Source organism: Amphiprion ocellaris, chromosome 13 (assembly GCF_022539595.1).
Source record: "Amphiprion ocellaris isolate individual 3 ecotype Okinawa chromosome 13, ASM2253959v1, whole genome shotgun sequence".
NCBI classification, from domain to species: Eukaryota; Metazoa; Chordata; class Actinopteri; family Pomacentridae; genus Amphiprion; species Amphiprion ocellaris.
Genome location: NC_072778.1, coordinates 24,951,350 through 24,971,096, shown reverse-complemented (window position 1 = coordinate 24,971,096; position 19,747 = coordinate 24,951,350). Strand labels below are relative to the sequence as shown.

The following is a 19,747-nucleotide window of genomic DNA, read 5'->3' as shown; positions in this document are numbered from 1 at the left end:
CAGTCCATCAGTCTGTGGATCATTTTACAGATGAATCCATCATCTGTTTGGTCTGTAAAATGTCAGAAAATGGTGAAAAACGTCCATCAGAGTTTCCTCAAATGTCTTGTTTTGTCCAAAGATATTCGGTGTACTTTCACAGAAGAGGAACAAAACCAGAAAATACTGACATTTAAGAAGCTACAATCATAGAATTTGGACGGTTTTGATTAAAAAAAGAACTCAACTTGATTAATCGATTATCAGACTAGTCAGACATTAGTCTGTTAGCTGACAGCTAACCAATAAATTGTATCAGCTCTGTTACTTCACATATTAATAATAATTGGCCCCTTCATGATGACTCTGTCTCCATAGCAACATCCTCCAAAGAAGGACTACGTTCGAGCCGTGTCTCTGCTCACTGGATATCTGATCCAGTCCAATGGCGCCGCCGGCTCCACCCTCTACTATCTGACTCAGGTGGACCCTCGAGGTGAGACCAGAAGCCTCAGAAAAATGTCCCAGATGTCCACAGACGTCCTCACATTGAAGACCCTGATGAGACACATTCTCTGCTGTTCTGTCTGCAGGTTCTTTACCAAAGTGGGTGGTGAACAGAGTCTCTCAGTTTGTGGCTCCAAAGGTAAAAGACTTACGGTTCCCCTCAGGCCTCTGGAGACACACCGTCTCACTGTGTCTGTGTCTGTCCCTTCAGGCCATGAGGAAGATCTACAAGGCGTCCCTGAAGTACCCGGAGTGGAAGCGGAAACACAACCCTTCCTTGAAGCCGTGGATGTTTCCGGAGCAGAACACGCTGCCATGCATCAGCGTGTCGGAGCTGACACTGCAGCGCGCCGACTCCCTGGAGAACATCGACGAGAGCAGCGTGAGCGAGGAGAAGACCAACCACAGCGACGACGAGGAGACCTAGAGCGTCTCTGGTTCCTCTGTCGGTTTGCTTGATCAGATGGACTGAAGCTGGAAACTGGAAACATGCCTGAATGTCTACAGCCACTCCTGTTCTGTTCTGTTTCTGTTATTGGTTCTCGTTCTGTTTCTGCTTCTGTCTGCAGCCACTCAGGTTCTCTTCAGGAATGTAGAAACTCTGGTTGCTGTTCTTGATGCTAACTTCTCTCCTGCTGTGGAATCCACCATCATGGAGGATCCTCCAGCCAGCTTACTCAAAGTCTCAGATTCTGTACAGTTCACTTATTTGTTATTTGGAACCCAAAACTAAGTTCTGTTAAATATTTTGGCTGAATTTTGAGAATTTCATTTTTTTCAGGCTTGCGTTATTTTTAATGATGTCAAACAAAAAGAAAAACAAACAGAACATGAAGCCATTTTTAAGGTTCTCCAGAAATAACTCACACAGCCATGAAACCTGGTGAGAACCCAGACAGAATAGCTTCCAGCAGATCCAGGTGATTAAATGGCTCAGCAGAGGACACATTTTAAGTGGTTGCTACTTGACTATGGAAGAAGTGCCAAATTATCAAATGACATTGGTATTTGGGCCCCAGAAAGTTCCTGTAAGTGTGTATATATGGAAGTATCTCTGTTTCCTACTAAAACTACAGTCTTTGGTTGACATTTCACCAAATTCTGATGCTCTAACATCAGTAGAATTTGATATATGGCAAATATGGTCAACCAAACTTCAATCATTTTTTATTATTTTGACAAAAATGGTGATGTAGGAGACAACAACTGGTGTTTATATGTTGTTGTGATTATATGTACGTTACAAGCTGCTTCCATGATGTCTTCATGTTGAAATTAAACGTGATTCTTCAAAAAGCCTAATCAGTTGGTGAAATGTCACCCACAGACTCTATTTTTAGTAGGAAATAATAATGCATCCATATATATACACTTACAGGAACTTTCCGGGGTCACAATACCACCTTTTGTTTGAAAATGTAGCACTTTTTTCCAGCTTCAACAGCCAATAATGAAAATTGTGTCCTCTGCTGGAGCTGCTTATCTGCTGTCTGTGTCCTCACCAAGTGTCATGGCTGTGGAAATTTTATTTCTGAAAATATTGAACCCTTAACATGACTTCCCAGGCAGCTACACTGCTGTCTCCCACAGCTGATCCAGTTTATTAAATGCAGCTCGAGTAGACGAGGTTTCGGAGACGCAGCTGTGTCCGACTGCCACATCTTTTATCTAGTGATCCAAATGACGGGTGAAATACCTGCAGTGGCTTTCTCATTCGGCAGCTTCATGTCCTCGCTTCTAAGACACCAGGAGTCATTTTAACATGATGAAAGCACTGAAAACGTATACTCTACCAGGTGTTTCCAGGTGTTCTGAAGACGCCTCTGCTCAGGCAAATTAGCAAGCTGTCACCTCTGCACAACGATCAGGACTACATTCTGCTTCTTAAATGGTGTTGCAAGAAGAAACAGTCATTTTCCTTATTGATTTATTATTAATCAAGTGGAATCGATTGAATTCATTGATCCTCAGAATAGCTGCTGAATAATTTTCTGACAATCTCATCAAACTAACTGATTAATGGGCTGCAGCCCATTAATCAGTAGAGGAAATGTCAGAACAAGCTGTGTCATGAAAACAAAGCTGCAGCGGGTAATGAATTGTCAGCTATTAAATTAATCACCAATTAATCTGATAAGGGATTAATCAGTTTATTTTTAAATTTAAAATCTGTCTAAATTCTGCGACTTCAGATTCTTCAGTGTCAGTATTTTCTGGTTTCCTTTCTTCTGTATGACTCTAAACAGCATCTCTGGGTTGTGGACAGAAGGTGGTTTTAACTGTCTTTTTAATGTTGAAATGAGGTCACCATTGTGTTACATGTGGATGCTTGACACACTGTCTTAAGCTTCATCATCATCCTGGTTTGGACAAAAAAATATTGTTTGATTTGTTCGACCTGAGCAATAAAACCACATTAAATCAGGCAGAGTTGTTTCAGTCTGATGTGAGAACAGTTTTTCTTTGTGGTTCAGCTTGACCGGGTTCACTCAGATACAAAAGGTGATGAAAAGTTCTTCATCTGGAAACAAACCTGTAGGATGGCAGCGTATTTATTTTTATGATGTGAAGTAAGCAAATTATCTCACTTTGCAAATTAAAGTGACTCATAATTTGGCTAAAATGACTAACAACATGTACAAACTGACAACATTTGTTTAAACTGGCAAAAGAATGTCTGAAAAGACTTTAAATGTGGCCAGAATGGCTGAAAATAATCCAAAACAATGAAAAAGGTTCTAGAATGACTCCTATCTAAAATGACAAAAATGTCCAAATTTATGCCAACTCAAGTTTACAGAGCTTTAACATGCACAAAAAACAGAATATACATAACATACACACACACACACACACAAAATTATTTAATTGTAAATAAATACAGGCGTCAAGGGGTTAATGAACAAATATTAAACCACTGAACATGAAATACCTGGTGACTTTGCTATGCTGAGCAAATGCAGAAATGCTGCTTTGGTGACTCAGTAGCTCTATGTGGAAACAGATAAAGCAGCAGTCATGCTGTGATGTCAGTGGTCAGCAGGATTATTCTCCTTCAGGCTGCTATAAGAGTTCAGAAGGATTCAGTTGTGCTCTTCCTGTGAAGGTAAATCCCTCTCCTGGGAAGGCGATCTGTATAAAACATGGCTGAAGGTCGGAGCTCACCTGCAACACCATCTTGGACCATCTTGGAATGTACCATTCACCTTCATCCAGTGACATGGTGTATTAGAGAGGAGGAGTAAAAAATACAGTTTATCATTATTGCTCCATGAGACATTACTGCATGTAATGTGTGTGTATAGCATTAAAGCCAGGATATATAACATTTACACATTTAAGTATCTAAAAACTACTAGATTTATGCTTTACATGCCGCTGACTTGTGTGCTTACATTATCCTGAATGTTTCCAACAATGCCAATCTAAATTCTCAGTATCCAGGTCAGGGTGATCCTGAGAGCTGGACTTCTCTTTTTTGTTCTTGAAGATGTTTCACCATCTAGCCATCCATTTTCTTCTGCTTATAAGGGGTTGGGTCATGGAGGCAGCAGACAAAGCAGGTCATTCCAGACATCCCTCCCCCCAGCAACGCTTTCCAGCTCTTCCTGGGGGATCCCGAGGCGTTTCCAGGCCGGAAGAGATATATAATCCCTTCAGCAAGTTCTGGGTCTGCCCCGGGGTCTCCTCCCAGGCGGACGTGTTTGGAAAACCTCCAAAGGAAGTCTCCCTGGAGGCATCCGAATTCAATTCAATTCAATTCAGTTTTATTTATATAGCGCCAATTACAGTCAAATTGTCTCGAGACGCTTTACAGAACCCATATGCCTGACCCCCAGAGCAAGCCAAAAGGCGACAGTGGCAAGGAAAACACCCTTTTAACAGGGAAAAAAACCTCGAGCAGAACCCGGCTCTAATGTGGGGGGACCCATCTGCCTGCTGGCCGGGCGGGTTGAGAGGGACAGAAGAGGTAGAAAGGTAGAGATAGAGGGGTAGAGGTAGAGATAGAGGGATACAGATAGAGGGGTAGAGATAGGGAGGTGGGGGGGTGGGACACAAGGACCATAAAACACAGCCACACATCTGAAGCATCCAGCATCCAGCTCTGGGACCAGGGACACTCGGAGAAAGGACACAGAAAGAAACAGAGTGAATGTAATGCAATAATGGTATATATAGTAAATACATAGGTAGTTAGAGAAGGGCTCAGTGCATCAAGAGAGGTTCCCCAGCAGCCTAGGCCTATAGCAGCATAACTAGGGGCAAACTAAAGGGACGTCAAGAGGGGAAGTCAGTTTTGCAAATGAAAACACCAGCCCACCCCGTCAGGGTCCCCCAGTCAGCCCTAACTAAATCGAATCAGATGTCCAAACCACTTCAACTGGCTCCTTTAGAGGTGAAGGAGCAGGAGCTCTAGTCCGAGCTCCCTCCGGGTATCTAAGCTTCTCACCATATCTCTAAGGCTGAGCCCAGCCACCCTACAGAGGAAGCTCATTTCGGCTGCTTGTATCCGTGATCTCATTCTTTCGGTCACTACCCAGAGCTTATGACCAAAGGTGAGGGTTGGAACGTACTAGATGGACTGGTAAATCGAGAGCTTCACCTTGTGGCTCAGCTCCCTCTTCACAACGACAGTTCAGTACAAGTCCTTCATTACTGCTACCACCGCATCAATCCGCCTGTCCATCTCATGCTCCATTTTCCCATCACTCGTGAACAAGATCCCGAGATACTTGAACTCCTTCACTTGTGGAAGGACCTACCCCCCAACCTGGAGGGAGCAGTCCCCCGGTTTCCGGCAGAGAACTCCCACTCCACCCCACCCCCCCGCCGCTTCACACTTGGCGGCAAACTGCTCCAGTGCTGCTGAAGGTCACGATCTGATGAAGCCGACAGAACCACATCATCTGCAAAAACCAGAGATGCAATCCTGAGGCCTCAAACTGGACACCCTCCTCACCCCGGCTGCACCTTGAGATCCTGTCCAGGAACACCACAAACAGTATCAGAGACAAGGGGCAGCCTTGGCGGAGTCCAACACCCACTGGAAACGCGTCTGACTTTGTGCCGAGTATGCGGACACAGCTCTCACTTTGGTTTTACAGGGACCGAATGGCTTGTATCAGCGAGCCTGGTACCCCATACTCCAACAGTACCCCCCACAGACCACTTCACTTTCATACAAAAAGCTTCTTCAGTTGTAGCTGGCATATATATATATATATATATATATATATATATATATATATATATATATATATATATATATATATATATATATATATATATATATATATATATATCACACATCACACATCTTTTTCCTGATGTGTTCACATCACGGACAAGAGAAGTCAAGTATGCATTGATGATCTGTAATCAAGTTATACATCAGTGTCACAGAAAATGGCACTTTCAGTTTTATTTATATACATTTTCTAAATTTGCTTACTTCGCTCTCCACAAGTTTGCCCGGAGCAAGTTGTTGCTGCAGGTTTTTGGTAATTTGTATGGGCCAACCTGGCTCCACGAGCGTTCTTCCATTTGCCCTTCCCAAATTTTATGTACCACTGTGGAAAGAAATTTTGACGAATCAAAACAAAAAAAAAATTGTCCATAATTACCTGCTTCCAAAGTGTTGTTTTTTTTCTGATGTGGAAAGGGTGGATGGAGAGTCCGTCGGCCATTTGCTTGGGATGCGTGGTGCAGGTTCTATATATTTACACAAATGGTCCACATTGACTTTATGGACCACTTTATTTTTGTGTGACACCAGGTCAGCGCCTTTCCCCTCTATTTTTAAGACTGTAAAGGGTCCTAGCATGGAGCTCTCCATTTTCCCACCCTTCCTCTGCTCCTGTCTGATGTTTTGCCACATGACTTTGACTCCCACTCTAAAGTCTTCTTCGCAGCCCCTCTCCTCTCTTTCACTTAATTTTTTTCCTGACTCTGTCAGTATTTTGTTTTGCTGTAAGGAAGTGTCCAGGTAGGGCCTGGACACTTGAGGACAACGATTCATGGGCAGCAATTGTTTGTACAAGCTCCTCATTTATCTGTAACAACAAGAAACACAAGATGCAATGTCAGCATATCAGATGGGTAACTTGCAACAACTATGCACATAGACACAAATACTGTCCTACAGACCTCATAGTGTTCTGGAACCTCTGTTGGATATCTGGCCTCCCGTCCAAACATCAAGAAGTATGGAGAGAACCTTGTTGTCAGCCGTTTTTTTGGTTCTCAGTGCAAACAAGGTTTCTGGGAGATGTTTGTCCCAAGTGTGTGGTTTGTCCCCCACCAATTTAGTCAAGGTTCTGTAAGGTCAGACATATACATAACACAATCAGTCATAGCTACAAAGTAATTTCTGTCAAAAAAACAAAACTGCAGCCACAATACCTTTGAATAGTCCCATTCATTTTTTCCACCAAGCCATTGGTCTGAGGGTGGTAAGGAGAACAAAGACTTCTCTGAATGCAGAGCCTCTCACAGACATGATAGTTGATCTGAGAATAGAAGTAAAAGCATGAATATTGACCCCATTGGAATTAAGCCACAAATGGCATGAGAAGTTCTTACTTGCTTAACAAACTCTTGTCCTTGGTCTGTGAGAAGCCTTTTTGGTGCACCAAATTTGTAAAAGAAATTTAAAATGCATTCAGTGACCTCAATGGCAGTTTCAGTTTTTAAAGGATAGGCCTCTGTCCATTTTGTGAAATAGTCCACCATTACACAAATGTACTGGTGTTCCTCTGAAGTTGGAGTCAGTTTGCCCACCAGATCCATGCCTACGAGTTCCAGAGGTTCATTTATCTGAGGAGAGAGAGCATATTGTGGAAATTTATCTTTTGAAAAAAAGAACAGAAACATAAAACAAAAAACCCCACATACAAACACCTCAATAGGAATGTAGTCCTTCTTCATTTTTAATGCATTTCTTCTGGCCTGGCATTCAGGACACTCGGATATCTGAAGGAAATTTTTAAGGGGGTCAACAGTGAATATAAAGACGCTGCAAAAGTGATACTTATAAAGTCACTTACAGATGTTGATGAAACTTACCCATTTTTGTATGTCCTTTTCCATACCAGGCCAGTAATATCGGAGGGCTATGGCGTCCACTGTTTTTTCCATGCCACAGTGGCCTCCATGCTCACTGGCATGGAAGGCTAGGAACACTTGGTCAGCCTCTTCAGGAGAGGTTACCACGTCGGCATAATGCTCACCCTGCTGCCGTCTGCAGCATATGTAATGCAGCTGCCCATCTATTGGGCCAAACATATTAGTAATTGTAGAGGAGTGAACTGTATTTTTAAAGTGGCAAGACTCAGCACTTACCCTTAATGATGAAATTTTCGCATCTTCTCTTTATAATATATCTACTTTTGGCTGTAGAGCCAATTGGATAGGTTTTCTTCTGTAAGAAATTTTCAATTTCTTTCACCTTATGGGGATCCATTATATATATATATATATATATATATATATATATATATATATATATATATATATATATATATATATATATATATATATATATATATATATATATATATATATATATATATATATATATATATATATATATATATATATATATATATATATATATATTTCACAGGATGGTATTATCAAAAAAAGATTAAAATCTTTTCACTTTAATGACTAAAGTTTGTTGATGTTTGAAAAAAGGAATGTTTATTTATGTGTTTGTTTATTTTGTCATTCTGTTGCAAATAAAGTTGGTTTAAAAATAATCTGCGTTGTTTCTTATTTAACCTGTCATATTTAGCCAGTGTTACAATTACAGAAATCCAAACTCCAACCAGCTGGTGGCGCTAATGATTCACTAAAGGAAAAAGAAGATGCTGCCTTCCTGCTTCCTGTGTGTCACACTGATTTTGATCCGGGTCCGGAATATTAACGGTGCGGACCTAAGTGTTACTCGGACCTGCAGAATGTTCTCCAGTCTGAAGCAGCGGGTCGAGGATGTCCTCTTACCGGGGGACGAGTTCTCCCTCGAGACCGACGACACCATCTCTCTGACGGAGGCCGTGAAGCCGGAGAAGGCGGTGTGCGGTCCGGGGCTGCGGCGCAGCGGAGACCGTCTGGTGGTGTGTAAGAGCGGCGTGCTGCGGCACAAACCGCCCAACGTGTTCTGGATAGACTCCCAGCAGCGAAGGGTGAGACCGGGACAGAAGTCCATTTAAATAACTGACAGTTTAAGGTTTCAATAGGCAGACATCTGTTTAGAAAACTGACAATTTAAGGTTTGAACAGTCAGAAATCCATTCAGATAACTGACACATTAAGGCTTTATTTGTCCGTCCACTTTAGAAAAGTAAAGGGAACTCCACTTAATGATGTAAACCAGGGGTGTCAAACTCATTCTAGTTCAGGTTCCACATTCAGCCCAATCTGCTCTCCAGTGGGCCAGACCAGTAAAAGCACAGCATAATAACCTGCAAATAACAACTGTTTTAGTGCAAAAAAGTACATTTAGTTAATCATTTACACATTACAACTTCCAAATCATAGAGTGTCTACAAAACATTTAGTCACAGCCATCTGGAACTGAATAATGTAGTATTTTGCTTTATGATCAAAACAAGTTAGACAAAAACAAGACAAAATACAACAAAAACAAGACAAAATAGCAAAGAACGGGCAGCGGTGGCACAAGTTTCTGGACTACTGATCCGAAGATCAGAGGTTCAAACCCCGCTGCAATCACTGTTGGGCCCTTGAGCAAGGCCCTTAAACCTTTCTGCTCCAGGGGGCGCTGTACCATGGCTGACCCTGCGCTCTGACCCATCCCCCAATTGGAACGATATGCGAAAATCAGAATTTCCCCTCGTGGGATAAATAAGGGATAATAAAAATATCTCATTAAATAAAAATAAATTAACAAAATAGAAAAACGAGATACAAAAAGACAAAAGCAAGAAACAAAATAACAAAAATAATACAACGCAAAGCAAAAGAAAAAAGAGACAAAAAATTAGACTAAAAAGTTACAAAGGGACGAAAATGAGACAGAAATAGACAAATGACACAATCGACACAAAAACTGACAAAAGCGAGAAACAAAATGACAAGAAAATGGACAATCCACAAACGAGACAAAAAAAACACAAAACGACCAAAACGATGCTCAATACTACGAATAAAGCAAAACACAAAATGTCTAAAATACGACAAAAAAACACAAGGGAGACAAAAAGGAAACACAAAACAACAAAAACATGAGACAAACAACAACAGTCAGACAACAAACCCCCAAAAAGACCAAATATTACATAAATGAGGCACAAAACGACAAAAGCAAGAAACAAAATGACAAAAAATGAGACAAACGAAACAAAAAAAAGAGACAAAAAAGTTACCAAGGGACAAAAAATGGACAAAAGCGAGACAAAAAAATGACAAAAACAGGAACAAATCACCAAAAAAACAGACAAATCACAAGCGAGACAAAAAAATGAAAAAAGACAAAAAAGTACAAAAAAAATAAGACAAAATATTACAAAAAATGAGACACAAAATGACAAAAGAAGATTGAACGATCTAGTATTTTACTTTCTGATCAGAACTTTTCATGGTCTAGAAACTATTTTATAGTTATAGTTTTACAAATTTACAATCTGCAGTTAATGTCTTCTCTGTAATTTTTAAACTTTGAGGGCCGGACTGGACCCTCTGGAGGGCCGCTTTTGGCCTGCGGGCCGCATGTTTGACACCCCTGCTGTAAACCATGCTGGATGTTTTAGGTGCAGCTCGATGCTGAGTGTGTCCGTCTGTCCTCAGTACGTCCCCGCTAAAGGAGAGACCGTCATCGGGATCGTCACGGCCAAATCCGGAGACGTGTTCAAGGTGGACGTGGGAGGAAGCGAGCAGGCGTCTCTGTCCTACCTGGCGTTTGAGGGCGCCACCAAGAGGAACAGACCCAACGTCCAGGTGAGCATCAGAGAAAGGAGCACAACAGTGGACTGGAGTTGGAGGAAAAGTGTCAGAGTTCGAGCTGGAGTTAGTAAATGTACCACTGTGTCACCTGTGCAGGTGGGCGACCTGGTGTTTGCTCAGTTCATCATAGCCAATAAGGACATGGAGCCGGAGCTGGCCTGTATCGACAGCTCAGGACGAGCCAATGGGATGGGAGTGTTTGGAGCAGGAGGTCTGCTGTTCAGAGTGTCTCTGGGTCTGGTCAGAAGGTAATTCGCCTGTAGATCAGTGTACTCACAGTATGAACTGTTTGTATCGTATTTAATCTGCATTTTTACTGAAATAAGTTGCATTTAAACAGCAGCTTCCAAAAAAAATCTATGAATCAGTCAGCTGCCTTCAGTCTTAGTTCCAGCAGAGCAGGGGTGACCCTCTGGAGGGCCAAAAGCGGTCCTCCACAGGGCCATATCCGGTTCTCAAAGTGTAAAAATTCCAGAGAAGACATTAAATGCAGATTGTAAATTAGTAAAACTATAAATTTAAAATAATTTCTAGACCATGACAAGTTGTTTGGATCAGAAAGTAAAATACTAGTTTGTTCATTGTTCATCTGTTGTTTTGTACAGAAGAACATTGATATCATTTTGTAATATTTTCTGGGGGGGGTTCCCTTTTTTTGTCTGACTTTAGTCGTTTGTCTCATGTTTGTGTCGTTTTGCGTTTCCTTTTTGTCTCGCTTATGTTTTTTGTCTTATTTTTGTTGTTTTGTGGGCGCTGCTCGTGTAGCGACCGGCAGGAGGGTGAACGTCTGTGTGCTTATCGTGAGTCTGTTTGATCAGGTAATCGTCCTGATCTTGGTTGTATTTGATGCGCCACTAGTTTGTCACCTGTCTTGGACAATCCCTGGACATACACACTGAAGGATAACTGGAAATGGAGCTGTTATTCGCATTCATTTGGTGGACTACAATCTCCATTTCACTGGCCGTCAGTGACTTCTGTCACCACCTGCACCCTGATGTCTCCTCCAAACTACTATACACCAAGGGCTTGTTGCTGCATTTGAAGAAATCTCAACCTCTATCAGATTCGCTTGTTCAGCACCTGAAAAATAACTCTATTTATAGACTCAATGGAAGTTTTAAGCACGCTAAAACACAGAAGCGGGGTAAGAGGGGTGGTGTCCGCCTGAGGCTAAGGCGTCAAAAACTGAACCGCCTCCCACTTCCAACAATGATCCTGGCCAACTTTGTTTTTAAACACCTTGAAGGCCCAGCCACCCACGCACATCTACTGTTTTTAGATTTTACTTCTGCTTTTAACACAATCCAGCCCCATATTTTAGCTTCTAAATTATTATCAAATTTTAAGTTGGGTCCTAGTATCGTTGGCTGCATTTTAGATTTTTTAACAAACATCACAATGTGTGAGAGTCAGTGGTGCTCTGTCGGACGTCCTCCTCTCCTCCGCTGTGTCCTCTCACCCGTCTTATACATCCTGTACACTGATGACTGTAGAAGTCTACATTCAGAAAGACATATCCTGAAGTTTACTGATGACACAGTCATAGTGAGCTTGTTACAGGGAGAAGACACAGCCCCAGGGCCGGTGGTGGATGATTTTATTCACTGGTGCGACGACTCATTTTTAAACTTAAATGTGACAAAAACCAAGGACATGTTCATAGATTTTAGAAGGAAACCAAAACCACCATTTTTAACTGTGATCAAGGGGGAGACAGTGGAGCGCGTCACCAGCTTTAAGTACCTTGGTGTCGTCATAGACGGTAAGCTATCTTTTAATGAAAACACAGATGTGTCCAAAAAATCACAGCAGCGACTGCACTTTCTCCAGACGCTCAACAGGTTCGGGGTGTGCACCAAACTGCTGACAATGTCCTACCATTCCATGGTTGAATCTGTCCTGACCTTTGCCATCATCACATGGTTTGGCAGTCTTTCATAAGAAAACAGAAAATGGTTAGAACACATCGTCAAAATTGCAAGTAAAATCATGGTGTCACATTACCAGACCTGTCAACAACACATCTGAAGAGAGTGAACTCTAAGGCTCAGGACATCACACAGTGTTCTGAACATCCTCTCCACACTGAGTTTAAGCTCCTAGCCTCTGGCAGGAGATTTAGAGTGACAAAGGCCAAATCAAACAGGATGAGGGACTCTTTTGTAGCCCAAGTTATCACACGATTAAATTTGAATCTTAGAAAGAGGTGAATGGTTGTGATGTGGAATGATGATCCTGCCTTTAGTTGTCCCTCGTAGTGTGTGGTCACTTGTCCCTGCCAGCATTTTCCTTTGATCTTTGTGATAGTGATTGTGTTTGGAGTTGTGTTGCTATGTTTTGTGTTCGTTGTTTAACCCACCTGCAAAGCAGATTTCCCTCAGGGGACAATAAAGATGAATTGAATTGAATTGAATTGCTTTATTTGTTGTTTTGAGCATCGTTTTTTGTGTTTTTATGTCTCGCTTGTGATGTTTGTCCATTTTTTGTGGCTTTGTTTCTCAGTTTTGTCTTTTTTTTGTCTCGTTTTTTCTTTTGTAACTTTTTTGTCAAATTTTTTGTCTCTTTTGTTTCGTGTCAAGTCGTTTGTCTTATTTTTTGTCATTTTCTTATTTTTGTTGTCTTGTTTCCTTTTTGCCTCGCTTGTGTTTTTTCGCAGTTTTTTTGTCGTTTTGTTCCTTTTTTGTCTTGTTTTTGTCTGTTTTGTTGCTTTGTAACTCGTGTCTCATTTTTTGTCATTTTGTCTCGTTTTTGTAATTTTTTCTCTTGTTTTTGTTGGTGTTTTTGTCTGACTTTTTTCGTTTTGATCATAAAATAAAATACTACATTGTTCAGTTCCAGATAGCTGTGACTAAATGTTTTGTAGACAAACTGTGATCTGGAAGTTGTAATGTGTAAATGATAAACAGCATGTACTTTTTGCACTAAAACAAAGGAAACATTAGGAGTTGTGATTAGTTATAGGTTGTTGTGCTGTGGTTTTACTGGTCCGGTCCACTGGAGATCAGATTGGGCTGAATGTGGCACCTGGACTAGAACGAGTTTGACACCTCTGCAGTAGAGGTCCACAACAGAAAGATCCTTTAATGTCAGTCAGATGGACCCGGTCCAACCTTACCGTCTCTGTCCTGCCCCCTCCTCAGGCTGCTGTCCCCCCACAACGAGGTCCGGTCCGACCTGGAGACTCTGTTCCCCTGTGAGCTGGTGGTCGGCATGAACGGCCGACTCTGGGTCAGATCCTCCAGCATCCAGCAGACCCTGATCATCGCCAACCTGCTGCAGAGCTGTGAAACCATGACGGCCCAGCAGAGGAAAGAGCTGTTCAGGAGGGTCCAGCAGGGGGCGCTGTAGACCTCCTCAGATTTGGTTTGTCTCTGCAGGATCAGTGAGACGTTTGACAATTTTACAAGAAAAGGATTTTGTTCTGTTGGTCGGTCGGCCGGTAACCAGCAAGAAAATCTTTGTTTAAAATATCTTCAAGGTAATGTTTTACAATCAGGTCATTCCACAGAAAATCAACCAATCTGAGAAAGACTTTAACCCGACGGCCTCAGAAACACATGATTTTTGTCTACATTTACTTTCATATATTTCATGAAGCCCAGTTCTACCTTCATACTGTGAATATTTCCAGAGTTCCAGGTCCTTGAAATCCATAGAGGAGAACATCCCCTGTAGAAAGTTCTAGAGTAGACCTAACCACAACTGTACAGTTGTGGTTAGGTCTACTCTAGAACACTCTTCTTTCTTGCTTCCAATCTTTGAGTTTAATCTCACTCAGAATATTCCAGGTCCTTGAAGTCCATAGAGGTGGGTCCAGACTTATCACTTTTTAATGGACCTTTTCCGTCATTTCTGAGCCTCAGAACTTCATCAGTCCAGCACATAGACACATGACATTTAGGAGGAAAAACACATCTGAGTTCTGCTAAAAACTTACACCAGATCAGTTTTACATCCATCCATGTGTCACGATCTCATAGAAACAAGCATTGGTACCCTGGACTGATCGGGTTTCTGGTTTTAAAAAGTACTTTTTCAGTCAACTTTCCTACCAAACTTTGGAATAGATGGTTTCTTAGAACCAGTTATATTGAATGCAAGGTTACATTTTTCATCTACCTTGAGTGGATATAAAATTATTTTGTTTGCAGTTTTCAATTGAGCTAAAATGTATTTTCCATTCCCGAAAACTCCATGTTTCTAATTGCTGTACTGATGAAGTTCTGAGGCTCAAATGATGGGAAAAAAGTCAATTAAAAATTATAAAATTAGGACCCACCTCTATAGACTTCAGGGGCCTGTAAGTCTGGAAATATTCATCGTATGAAGGTAAAACTTTGCATTAAATCTACTGCAGTTAGATAAAGAACAGCTGATTCTGGGGGAGGTTTGAGGGCTCTGATTGGTTGTTAATGAGGACAATCAGCAGCATCTGAAAGTTGACCTGGTTTCGTCCTTTACCTCTCCTGTAGATGCAGCTTTTTTATTTTTATGACTGTAAAAAGTATTTTTCTGATAATCAGAAGTTCTTTGTTTCTAATAAAGTTTGTTTATTGATAATTCTGCTAATTATTTCCAAATCTGCTCCTTCAGTTCAGGTTCTTAATGAGGATCAGCAACACTTTAAATCTGTGTTTGTTCACAACGGATCTTCATCAGATGATACCTGCGCATTATTTATCTGAGCCTTCATATCAAGGAAGTTAAACATGAAATACTTGTTCTCATGTTTCTCAGCAGTCCAGAAATGTTGTCTTAATTGTGGCAGATTATCTGGAGATATCAGAACTGTGACGTGGGAAACTTAGAAACTGTTTTAAGTTTGAGCTTCATGGAAATAACTGCCATCTTGTTCACTGAAGGGTTCATATACTAGAGCTTATAAAAAAAAATAGAACATTAAAAAGTTCATTGTTTTTGTACTTTAATTCAAAAAGGTAAACTTTGATACACTCTGTATTCATTACATGTAAAGTCAAATATATCATCCTTTTAATTTAGATGACTATGGTTTATAGCTAATGAAAATCAAAAATCTACTATCTCAGATTATTAGAATATTTCCTAAGATCAATGAAAAAAAGATTTACAATCCATCCATTATCTATACACCCTTTAATCCTCATTAGGGTCATGGGGGGCTGGAGTCTATCCCAGCTGAAGCTTATTTTATGCTTGCCGCGTCCGCGAGGTCCGTGCGGCTTCGTGCAGAAAAATTGCATCATTTTCGCATCCATGCCCCCTCGAGCAGCCTTTCTGTGCGGAAAATTTCCGCTCCGCGCACCTCCACATTTTTCTAACCAACGCGGACGGAGCCGCACGGAAAAACATGGCGGAGGGCCAGGACCTACTCATAGCTGAAGTCTAGAAATACGTGCACTTATACGATTCATCACACAGAGATCACCGTGGTAACCGGGTTATGAAGTATTCATGGTGTGAAATAAAACTAACTGCTGAAATGCTTTTATTCGGTAAAATGCCGTGTGGAATGGCCGCTGGAGGGGGAGTGGGTGCGAAAATGACGTAATTTTTCCGCACGGAGCCGCACGGACATCGCGGATGCGGTAAGCATAAAACAAGCTTCAGCCGGCTGCTACAGCGCGCTAGCGTATCTAGGCTTCTATATATATCTATGGTGTAAACAATGGCAAACTTCTTCTCTAGTTTAGTACCACAGTAGACCAGGTAGACGTGTGTTTGAGATACACTGCCCCCTGCAGTTTGGAAGCAGAAGCCGCACGGCGTATAAATGCACACACGTTCTCTCGCGCGGATTTACAGCCTTAAGGGCAGTGGTCGCCAAACTACGGCCCGCGGGCCGGATACAGCCTCCACATTTGGTCCGGCCCCTTGAACAATACCAGAGACGCATTATGATTTTTTTCAGTCTGGCCACGCGATCGAGACTAATACACACATAGAACGTGACATTCTATTCCATCCTTCTGCAGTCTAGACTCGCCCCTGTCAAATAAAACGGAATAATGGCGAAAAGGTTTGGTAAGAGGAAAAACTGATTCAGAATGCAGGGTATTTAACCTGCAGTGGACAAACGATTATTTTTTTGTTCAATGCAAAGAAAAGGCTGTTTGTCTCATCTGTCAAGAGCCGGTGGCGGTATTCAAAGAATACAATCTGCGCCGACACTATGAATCCCGTCACAAAGACAAGTATGATCGCTTGCAAGGCCAAATACGAGCAGACAATCTCTCAAAGCTAAAAAGTGGACTGTTAGCTCAGCAGAATACATTTGTACGCCAAGCTCAGCTGAACCAGGCATCAGTTCGAGCCAGCTTTCGAGTTGCTCAACTGATAGCAAGCAGCGGTAAACCTTTCACTGATGGAGAATTTGTCAAGAAATGTTTGAATGCTGTCGCAGAGGAGGTGTGTCCCTAGAAGAAAGATGTCTTTAATGCCGTGAGTCTGTCGGCGAGTAAAATCACCAGACTCATTGAAGAAATCGGGGGTAATGTATATACCCAGCTGCAGCAGAAGACCAAAGAATTGGACTTTTTTTCATTAGCACTGGATGAGAACACGGACATGCAGGAAACAGCGCAGCTGCTCATTTTTATTGGTGGAGACTTTTCATATGAGTCATTTAAGTAAGAGATTCTGCTCTGACAACTAAGCTGGACTTTTACCTGTTAAGATTGTGCACGGCACAACAGAAAGTTAGTGTTCCATGGACTTTTTTTCTGTGAAGAACCCAGAGAGGGTTATTTGGTTATTATTTATTTCACAAATAGTGTTATTTATTTCCTGGCTTCTTTTTCTGTGAAGAACCCAGAGAGAGTTATTTGATATTTATTGATTTCCTAAATAGTGTAATTTTATTTCAGAAATAGTGTTATTTATTTCCTGACTTTTTTCTGTGAAGATCCCAGAGAGGGTTATTTGGTTATTATTTATTTCATAAATAGCGTTATGTATTTCATTAATAGTGTTATTATTTATTTCCTGACTTTTTTTCTGTAAAGATCCCGGAAAGGGTTATTAATATTTGGTTATGTGTGGCTTTCTGGAAAACAATAAATGTTTACGTTTAGGCACCCCTGTGATCGTGACACTTTTTCTGTTACAAACTGACCCCGGCCCCCCATCCGAGAAGGGAAAAGTTATGTGGTCCTCACAGGAAAAAGTTTGGGGACCCCTGCTTTAGGGTGAAGGCAGGGGACACCTGGACAGGTAACAGTCTATCACAGGGCTACACATAGAGACAAACAATCACACTCACATTCACACCTACAATTTAGAATCACCAATTAACCTCTGCATGTTTTTGGACTGTGGGAGGAAGCTGGAGAACCTGGAGAAAACCCACACATGCACAGGGAGAACATGCAAACTACATGCAGAAAGATCAAGGCAACAGTGCTAACCACTGATACACCATGCAGCCCGATTTACTGTCCAATTTCTGGAAAACACGTTTCTCAGATTCTCCCAATAGTTTGCTTGGACTCCTTTACCACAAATTATTGCATCACTGTGACATGGAGGTAGGTCTGTTCTGCTGAGGTCTTTGTTGAATGTTGCTTTGATGGCAGTCTTCAAGCTTCAGTATTTCTGGGTCAGGTGGTTTTTTTTGTCTTCCTCCTGATCCTGTTCCACATGGGGTTCTATAGGTTCAGCTCAGGTGAGTCGGCCAATCAAGCCCAGTAATATCATAGTCAGTGAACTATTTGGTGGTGGTTGTTGCTCTGTAGGCAGCTGAGAAGTTCTACTGGAAAAGAAAAACAACATCTCCATAAAGCTTGTGAGCAGATAGAAGTGCTCTAAGATGTTAGGTAGGCTGCACTGGTTCTGGCCTCCAGCAGATGACAGAACATCACAAATAAGAATGTGTAGACTGCAGTTCCACCATCTTTTCCGTTGCTGGTCACACCTGTGGGAAAATGTTGGATGTGGATTTGAACATTCCATTTTTGTAAAATCAAGCAAAAGTAGTTCTTTTTAAACTTATGTCACTTTAATGTGTGATACTTCGAGTTCTCTCTGCCTCTAGCCATGGTTGTGATGTTTCCATAGAGATGCAGAACTTTATATTACAATTCAATTTTATTTATATAACACCAATTACAGGTCAAATTATCTCAAGACGCTTTACAGAACCCATATATGCCTGAACCCCCAGAGCAGCCCTAAGGCGACAGTGGTAAGAAAAACACCCTTTTAACAGGAAGAAACCTTGAGCAGAACCCGGCTCTTTATGTGGGGGGACCCATCTGCCTGATGGCCGGTGGGTTGAGAGGGACAGAAGAGGTGGAGAGGTGGAGGGGGAGCAGGAGGGATGGGAGAAGAGGAGGGTGGGGAACACGGAACATATAACACAGTTCAAGACATGCATGGTAAGATAGATGATACGTACAAAGTACAAGCTAACATTGAAATTGATTCATAGTTTACTGCTATAGTGTAAGGCTCTGCCATTAAATATACTACATATATAACTGCTAATAAAGTTCAAACAGTGTGTAGATGACAATGTCAAGTATAGTGAGGGTGAAGCAGATACAGTGACAAATGAGCTCACAGTGAGGAAAAAAGAGTTGTGATTTTTGCTGTAACTTTCATTTCTGCCTGTGATTTGTGACAAACTGCAGTCTGTTTCCTGGAAACCTGGGGGAGGGGTGTCCTAATGATGAGTAAAATGCGTGTCACTTGTTCTTGTGTGGCTGAAAACAGGAAGTGTGGTTGGTTCTGCTGCAGCATCATCATGTTTGAATGTTTTCTGAGATAAACCTCTGACTGCTGCCAGAAACATGTTCTAAAAGAAGAAAGGTGAGGTCTGGAGAGAGATCACCTGAAGAACTTTTCTCCACATAAGAGCTCAAAAATATCAAGTCCTCAGAAAGCTGTTCCAGTCAGGACTGAACATCTGACTCGATTAGCTGCAATGAATCAGTTTCAGTGATTATTCAAACAGCTGGAATTCTGGAGCTGCAGCTTCTTAAATATGAAAATTTTCTGGTTCGCTTCCTTTATGGTGGGCTTTTTATATTTTGGACACACAGTCTTTTTAGACATATTTTGGTTAACTCTGGAAAATGCTGAATAATTTTGGTGTCAGTTTAAGGAAGGTTGGGCAGATTTTGAGTAACAAGATGTCAATCAGAAATGATGGGCATCAATCATAGATAACAGAAAGAATCATCAGGAGGAGAACTGGTGTGCAGCATCAGTTACCATGGTGATCTGGTGGTGATATTACTGTGTCATCAGTTGCCATGGGGAGTTGGCCACACAGCTTCAGTTGCCATGGTGATCTGGTTATACACCTTTAGTT

General features: G+C 41.5%; 2 protein-coding genes across 2 annotated transcripts in view; both read left to right on the top strand.

Annotated features, from left to right (window-relative positions):
- Positions 1-2,912, top strand: part of stard15 (StAR-related lipid transfer (START) domain containing 15) — a 32,512-nt gene extending 29,600 nt beyond the window's left edge. The window contains exons 5-7 of the mRNA XM_055016299.1: positions 358-475; positions 573-625; positions 698-2,912. Of these exons, the coding sequence (XP_054872274.1) occupies positions 358-475; positions 573-625; positions 698-913 (387 nt within the window). The 3' untranslated portion in view covers positions 914-2,912. The remainder of the gene's footprint in view (positions 1-357; positions 476-572; positions 626-697) is intronic.
- A 5,442-nt stretch (positions 2,913-8,354) lies between these two features.
- exosc3 (exosome component 3) lies at positions 8,355-15,015 on the top strand. Its single transcript, XM_023295721.3, has 4 exons — positions 8,355-8,672; positions 10,297-10,446; positions 10,549-10,700; positions 13,596-15,015. Exons 1-4 carry the CDS (start codon positions 8,355-8,357, stop codon positions 13,801-13,803), a joined length of 828 nt encoding a protein of 275 aa, XP_023151489.3. The 3' UTR covers positions 13,804-15,015.
- The last annotated feature ends 4,732 nt before the right edge of the window (positions 15,016-19,747 follow it).

Coding starts and splice junctions, on each gene's coding strand:
- exosc3 (XM_023295721.3), top strand. CDS start 8,355: ATGCTGCCTTCCTGCTTCCTGTGTGTCACACTGATTTTGATCCGGGTC. Junction 10,447..10,548: donor GGAACAGACCCAACGTCCAG/GTGAGCATCAGA, acceptor TCACCTGTGCAG/GTGGGCGACCTGGTGTTTGC. Junction 10,701..13,595: donor TCTCTGGGTCTGGTCAGAAG/GTAATTCGCCTG, acceptor CCCCCTCCTCAG/GCTGCTGTCCCCCCACAACG.